The sequence below is a fragment of the Rhinatrema bivittatum genome, chromosome 15, assembly GCF_901001135.1.
Source record: "Rhinatrema bivittatum chromosome 15, aRhiBiv1.1, whole genome shotgun sequence".
Taxonomy (NCBI): Eukaryota; Metazoa; Chordata; class Amphibia; order Gymnophiona; family Rhinatrematidae; genus Rhinatrema; species Rhinatrema bivittatum.
In genome coordinates this window covers 29,954,775-29,962,836 of record NC_042629.1, presented here as the reverse complement: position 1 = coordinate 29,962,836, position 8,062 = coordinate 29,954,775, and the positions used below count along the sequence as shown (strand labels likewise).

Here is an 8,062-nt window from a genome sequence, read left to right as displayed (position 1 = left end):
GAGTGTATGTTCAGCGTTAAACAATATTTGTTGAGAACCAATTAGTCAGTGAGACAACTTTCAGTCAAGTAGCCTGTAGGCTATGTTAAATACGTCTGTTTGCTTTCTTGCCTGGTAGCTATAATCAGCTGTCACCAAGATTTGTTCATAACAAATTAGGCAGTGTGGCAACTTTCAATCACTTAGCCAGTGGGCTTTGTTTAAAACGTCTGGCTGCTTTGTTGCCTGTAGTCTATATTCAGCACTAAGCAAGTTTAGACAGAAATCGACAAACAATATAAGTGGACTTCAGTCAGCATTTGGTACTTCACTTACATCTGCTCTCTCCAAACACAGTTTAAGCGGGACATTGGGAAATGCACTGTGGTCTGCGCATGGGCGGCACCTGGCTGACAGCTCCTCTCTCCAAACATAAATGCAGCGTGCTTGATTTTTGTTTCCTTTCCGCTGAAGAGTTTGCTGTGCTCTTGCCAGACCTTGCAAAGTTCCCAGGTCTGTTGTATGTTTGAGACTGATGACAACACGGAGTGCCTTTGCGTGACGATCCCGCCATCCCTATTACCTCCCCCCCTTCCCTGGCGACAGAGGGAGGGACTCAAGCTGCGGGAAACAGGTGACTGTACTTGCCGTTCTGTTCTCGGGGGAGGGGCTGGGGGTTGGACGTTTGCAAACTACAGTATTGCTCCAAGCTTACCTGAGATGACAAAGAAGTCGCAGCGCTTGTGATGCAGTGTGCAAGACGCTGGCTGCTTGCCCGCCATTAAGCACGGTCTCCCTCTTGCTAGACGGCGCAAACACATAGATTTCAGATCCCCAGGGGTCTCCCTTTCTCGTGCGCACGCGCGCACCTCCCCGCAGCCCTCACCTGGCTCCATTTCCTCCCGGTGCTGCTCCGCTCTGACCAACGTGCTCAGCCCAACGTGCTCTCGCGCCCGTGCATGCGCAGCATGTCGGCCTGAGCCGCACTCTACTGTGCATTTGCGGGCCATCGGTCAGAGCCCATTTATAAGGTAGATGCATATATGCGCACATGTTATAAAATAGGATGGCTGCACGCTCATGTGTGCTCAAATTTAAGTAGCTACCTGCCTCTGCGCACAAATGCCACTTCTACCACATAAGTGGTTTTTTTTTTTTAAAAAGGACGTCTGCCGACACTATTGCCCATTTTACCAGTTCGTTCCCAGTTTGCCCAGTTAAGGGATAGGTCTTCCAAACCTCCCTAGTTTATTGGTCCTGACCCTTAAAACTCGGCTGATCTGTCTAGACTTTTCTTGTTTTATAACTTACACGTCATCCATAGCAGAAGCAAGTGCGCGTAAGTATTTCTGTGCAAATTTCAGGTTAAAATTCTGAAATGCCCGTGCCTTCGCAGACCATGACCAAGCCCCGCCCCTTTTAGAAATCTTTTCATTTGTGCATGCAGTGGCATTTATGCGCTTATCCAGGCAGCTATTAAAATCTGCTCGGCATGCAACCAGCTGACATATTCTCGCAGCCTCTAATTGATACACAAGTCGAACTTTTAAAATTCACCTTTAAGTGTATGTAAAAAGACTTCCCAGCTCAGTTTGTTGCTCTTAGTCTTAATTTAGAAATGCGCACTGGCACCGATCTGTGCTGTGTGTGGTTAAGCTATGTTTGTGAACCCATCACTAGAACTACAACTGAGATATTAGAAGAAAGTGGATCAGTCACTGAGATCAGTGAGCCTCAGCCAGTGGCCAGTGACCAGATTGCAGAGGCCAGGCCACACAATAGAGGACAAACACACACCTTAGCTAGCTAACACGGTGTGAAACTCCATCCAGTTAGAACAAAGAATGACAGCAAATCACAATTTAATTTTCAGTGCACTGCAGTGCACACAGAGAAAATAAGGGCAATGCAGTACACAAACATACACACACACAGACACAGTGTCTATACGTAGCTGGTTGGTCAAGTGCCTCTGTAACAAGTGCGCCACTGCTATTGTTGTTTGTTTTGTGTGTTTGCAGAAGGAGTTCTGCTCTTAAATTTATAGAAATAAATCAATTGGCTCTATGCAATGTGTGGCTGGTTGTGTGAATCCATTACCAGCACTGCACCCGCACACAGTGGGCTAGATTTTAAAAGCCCTGCGCCGGCAGCCTATTTTGCATAGGCTGCCGGCGCGCACAAAGCCCCGGGACGTGCGTAAGTCCTGGGGCTTCGTAAAAGGGGCAGGAGGGGGCGTGTCCGGGGGTGTGTCCGGGGTCCAGGGGCGTGGCGATGGTTCGGGGGTGGGCCAGGAGGGCGGTCCCAAGTCCCCCGGCACTGCGGCCTGTGCCGGGGGATGCGAGGTGGCGCGCGCAAGTTACGCCTGCTTCAAGCAGGCGTAACTTGCCCAACAAAGGGGGGGGGGATTTAGGTAGGGCCGGGGGGTGGGTTAGGTAGGGGAAGGTAGGGGAAGGTGGGGGGACGCGGAAGGAAAGTTCCCTCCAAGGCCGCTTCAATTTCAGAGCGGCCTCAGAGGGAACGGAGGCTGGCTGCGCGGCTCGGTGCGCGCAGGCTGCTGATTTTGCGCAGCCTTGTGCGCGCCGACCCCGGATTTTATAAGATACACGTGGCTACGTACGTATCTTATAAAATCCGGCGTACTTTTTAAAGATCTACCTCAGTGAGTGTAAATAGTGCTCGCTGACTGCTCACTGCCTGCCTGCTTGCCAGGCAGTACCACTAGTGTACCATTGCAATTATTATGTGTATGATGTACAAAGAGTGGTGCTCTTAAATAAATTTATAATTTAGGAATGAGAATTGGCACTGAGATCAGTGGATAACCAGTCAGAGGAGGAAGGACATAAAAGGTTTCATAATGTCCATAAGGTTCAAAAAGCAAGGTTTTATTATATTTAGGCAAGCAAAATATTCAGTCTGTCAGCAATGATCCAGAATGTTCATATCAAGAAAGCAATGGTCCCCTGACACAGGCCGTGTTTTGTGAAGACTGCATTGGAAGGGAGCCCCCAATTGCATGGTTCACCCAGGAAAGGTCAGAATTTCTAACAATCTCATAAACCTAACCGGTTCAAGGTTTAAAATGGGGTGAGTGAGATGAAACAGAGAGTTTGCCTTTTTTTTTTTTTAAACACCAGACATACAATACAGAACAGAAAGCAGTAAACAAACAGCTGTAACGCCCCCTTGACCGCATACCTTATGGGGGCGTTCCTGGGTCAGGAAACGACCTGGTGGGAGCCCCCCTACGGCAAACTCCTTCTGTCCTCACATTCTTGGCACCTGGGGAGGAAAGTGTTAGTGGGTGGGATTTCCCTCCCTTCATCCCAGGAAAACAAATGGAGCTGTGAACAAGGCTGGCAGTATGAACAAATATATACAGGTTTATTAGACCAGCTTCCCTTCTCCCCAGGGGCAGGGCCGAAGAATGGAGAGACCCTGCGCACTGCTGGAAGCCTGGCCGGCAGCGGCTGGAGAGACCTGTGCACCGCCACTGGAGGTCAAGCCAGCGGCTGATAAGTGGAGGCCAGGCTTATTGGGCCAAACAATGCGAAGAGGCTCCATGTGAGCTTGTGTGTGTGTGTGGTGGAATGGGTGCCTGGGTGCATGAGTGGCAGCTTTGTGTGTGTGTGTGTGTATGTGTGTGTGGTAGAATGGGTGCCTGGATGCATGAGTGGCAGCTTTGTGTGTGTGTGTGTGGTAGAATGGGTGCCTGGATGCATGAGTGGCAGCTTTGTGTGTGTGTGTGTGTGTGTGGTAGAATGGGTGCCTGGGTGCATGAGTGGCAACTTTGTGTGTGTGTGTGTGTGGTAGAATGGGTGCCTGGATGCATGAGTGGCAGCTTTGTGTGTGTGTGTTAGAATGGGTGCCTGGATGCATGAGTGGCAGCTTTGTGTGTGTGTGTGGTAGAATGGGTGCCTGGATGCATGAGTGGCAGCTTTGTGTGTGTGTGTGTGGTAGAATGGGTGCATGGATGCATGAGTGGCAGCTTTGTGTGTGTGTGTGTGTGGTAGAATGGGTGCCTGGATGCATGAGTGGCAGCTTTGTGTGTGTGTGTGTGTGGTAGAATGGGTGCCTGGATGCATGAGTGGCAGCTTTGTGTGTGTGTGTGTGTGTGTGTGTGTGTGCATGTGGTAGAATGGGTGCCTGGGTGCATGAGTGGCAGCTTTGTGTGTATGTCTGGTAGAATGGGTGCCTGGGTGCATGAGTGGCAGCTTTGTGTGTGTGTGTGTGGTAGAATGGGTGCCTGGGTGCATGAGTGGCAGCTTTGTGTGTGTGTGGTAGAATGGGTGCCTGGGTGCATGAGTGGCAGCTTTGTGTGTGTATGGTAGAATGGGTGCCTGGGTGCATGAGTGGCAGTGTGTGTGTGTGGTTGTAAGTGACAGAGTATATGTGAGCATGTATATAAGTGATAGAGCATGTGTGTGATTGAGAGAGAGAGAGACTGGTCAGAGGTGATGTGTTTCTGTGAGAGATATACAGACTGGTCAGCGAGCTGACTGGTGAGAGACAGAGACTGGTCAGGGAGGTGACTGGTGTGTGTGTGAGAGACAGAGACTGGTCAGCAAGGTGACTGGTGTTTGTGTGAGAGAGACAGAGACTGTTCATGGAGGTGACGTGTGTCTGTGAGAGACAGAGACTGGTCAGGGAGGTGACTGATGTGTGTGTGAGGAAGAGATACTAGTTAGGGAGGTTACTGGTCTGTGTGAGATAGAGATTGGTTGTGATTTGTGAGTGCTATTGGCCTGCAAGGGAAAGGAATAGGAGAGTTGCTGGAGAGGGTAAGTAAAAGCGGCTTTTAAAGTTTATTTTTCTTGATTGACTGCCATTTTAATTATTGGGTATTATGTGATGTTTCTGCTGTTTTTAAATATTTTATTGATATTTGGACAATTTTTAATAATTTTATGAGTTTTTGTTGGATGTTATTCTGTTCAACAGCTGTTTTGTAACATTTATTAGTATAGTTTTACAATTATTTCTGAGTGGGGATCTATAACAGCTTGGCTTGCTCTGTTTTCCTAATAGGAGGTGTATTAGTGTATAGGGCCTGGTTAAATATTTGTAGTCGTAAATTACTGTCTTTTCATAAGGAGGGGTATTATGTCTGCCAGTAAAGAGAGTTTGTTTAGCTTTTACTGAGATGTCATCAGAACCAGAATATCTTTTTTTGTATGGTGAGTTGTACGGGTAATGCCCTTGTTCTGCTCTGCACCCATTTTTGGGGGTCGAGGGGATTCCTGAGGATGCAGAATATATATTTACATTTTGCCCATGAGGGTCACATATTCAGTATGTCACGCATGTGAGAACCATCTGTCAGGTGTGTCCCAGCCGAAAAAAGGTTGAGAACCACTGTATTAGACTATACAAGTATATACATGTCTACATGACTATGTACATTGCTAATAGGATGTCAAGCAGCTCACTTATCTACTCATGGTTAGTAGTCTCAGTCTACATAATTATATACATTTCTACAAGGTAGCAAGAACCTTTAATATTTGGCAATTTGGAGTTGCTGGCCCCCCACAGTATAGAGTAGAAGGGACCTCTTATATTCCCACTTACTCAAGCATTATTATTATCATCCTCCTTTTATACCAAGTCTCACCCATGTGAACAGATGCAACTGGGCTGGTGGGCAGTGTTGGCCTGGGAGGGTCCACTTTATCTAAACCATCTCCTTCCACTTTGCTGAAAGGTCCATGTCAACTCGGGGGTCCATGCCCTCCTGGGGGATCTGACTTTGTCTCCTGGTCTACCGCTGGGGTCCATGCCCTCCTGGGGGACTTGACTCTACCTCCCAATCTGCTGCTGAGGTCCACGCCCTCCTGGGGAACCAACTCTGCCTCCTAGACTGCCGCTGGGGTCCCTTTGCTCAAGGGGGACCACTCCACCTCCAGGCCTGCTGCTGTCCTTCAGTTTTCCTCCCTCAGTAGGAAGGTTTTTATTTCCCTGGCTTGGGTTTACATCTCCACTAGACTCATGGCTATTTTAGTGTTCAGTGGTTCTGGACTTCTAGTCTCAGCTTTCAGTGATTTTAGCTCTGGTAAGCTCATGGCCAGTCATGTGCTGTAACCCAGTCTGGATAAGTCACCTTCTCTCAGCCTGGCTTTTGCTTTATCAGTTGTCTGACCCTGTATGGGTCACCTCTCAGCCAAAAGGCCAAGACCCAGGCTGGACCACAGAGTGAGACCATGTGCATGCCCCTCTATCCTGCCTGTCCAATCCCCTATTGTCTGGGATCTCGGTACTCTCTTGTCTGAATAACATTTCTCTCATAAATCCCTTCCACTGTCATGGTTCTGTAATTTAGGAGTTTGAATCCTCTGATTTTTTTGGTGATATTTCCTACCAATTTCCAGCAGAAGTCCAGGGGGTTGTGACATGCAAATCCCCTACCTGAATATCTGACTAATATATTCAATGGTCAGTTAAGTACCTTCATACTAAGGGTTTCCTGGGCTGGTGGCTCAATTTAAATAGTTGCATTGTCCTCCTTTTTTTTTCTCTGCTGCAGTTCACTTATATGGTAGCATATTCAAACCTCTGTATCTTGTGAGACATATAGTGACAGCAAAACAGAAGCCTATATTACAAAGTCACTCTAAGGGCAAAGCAGCCAGCAGAGCCATAGCCAGTCCAATTTGGCTACGGCTATGACCAAGTGAAAAAAGTGCACCCTTGCCCTGTGTACAACATGACACCATGAGCTGGAAGACTCTTAATTTTTTTATTTAAACCATCCTTATCCTCTACAAGGACTGATCCTTAATTCTTGTCACAGGAGATATAAATAAATGTAACATGAGAAAAAAATAAAACTGAGAAACAGGAATAAATAAAGGATGCAGTAAACAAAATAAATATACACAAATTGAAATAAATAGTAAAATAAACAATAATGCACAGTAAATTACATTATTGATTTGTTGATTGCAGTATATTTTCTTACAAGGGAAACCTTCTGGTCTTCATCTAAGCAAAATCATTTATAACAGAATTCTTCTAATTTGTCGTTTTCTATGGACAGACTAGCCAGTCCTGACAGCCTTGTCTGTCCCGTTATTGACCTTTTAAAATAACTACTTAAGGTAGTTATTTTTGCATCTTGTGAAAGGTTTTCTGAAACTCCTTTCACAAGATGCAACAGTCACTGGTAGAGTTAGAAAAATCCTTAATGCCATGGATAGGTTAGAAATATATATAAGACTTGCTAGATGGAATTTCTCTATTAATAAGCTAGTCAACCTTCATACGATACCAAAAGAAAATGGTTATCGTGTGGATAAGCTCTTATAATTCAAGGGCTTTGTAAATCATTAGGTGACTAGATATTGTGCTATTACAGTCCAGGAAAAATAATCCTTGGATATAGTACTCTTGGTACTTATCTTTAAATCCACTTGCAGTGATGGTTGTTGCCGACCGACATCGCGAGGTTTCGGGGTGAATAACCCCTTCTTCAAGGACACAGCATTAGGTAAAGTGGTCAGTGGATAGGTTAGGGCATGCCTCATGGAGATCTCATTTGACCATACCATTCAGGTGGTTTAAGGTTTCAAAATCACTAGAGAACAACACTTTGGCTTGATGTTTGAAGCACTCCATTTCATTCAGAAACTGAGTTCTGTCAAGTTATGTCAAGTCACACAAGTGCTGGGCACACCTTTGGGAATCTACTTTTGGCAGTGAGGATAACTTTCCACCAGTTAAAAAAATCAAAATCAGATGCAACACACTCAAAACTGTCAAATCTTCTCTTTATTTGGGCAGATATTGCATCAACTGCGTCATTGAATTGCATTCTGAACGAATCTGTGGCTGTGAAATTTTGAAACTCGGCTGCTGCTTCCTCTCCTGCCCTTTGCTTGAATTTTCACCTGGCTTGAAGAACAGGCTCAGTGTTGACTTTTTCACAACTTTAAGCCACTTTTTTCATTACCGTTTCCAATCCATTGCTTCTAAAATCTTGAGAAGGATAGTGCAGTCCTTTTGTAAGTTTAGCTGCTCGACTGATGTCTTGTGACTTTTCCTGAAGTTCTTTATAGACAAGTGGCAGTTTGCTCATAATCAT

The 8,062-nt window shown here is 46.0% G+C and overlaps 1 protein-coding gene across 1 annotated transcript in view; it reads left to right on the top strand.

The window, feature by feature from the left end:
* Window positions 1-467: 467 nt before the first annotated feature.
* The window catches only part of LOC115076882 (putative gastrointestinal growth factor xP4), a 48,194-nt gene continuing 40,599 nt past the window's right edge, over window positions 468-8,062 (top strand). Inside the window, exon 1 of the mRNA XM_029578856.1 lies at window positions 468-613. Coding sequence (XP_029434716.1) covers window positions 502-613 — 112 coding nt within the window. The 5' untranslated portion in view covers window positions 468-501. The remainder of the gene's footprint in view (window positions 614-8,062) is intronic.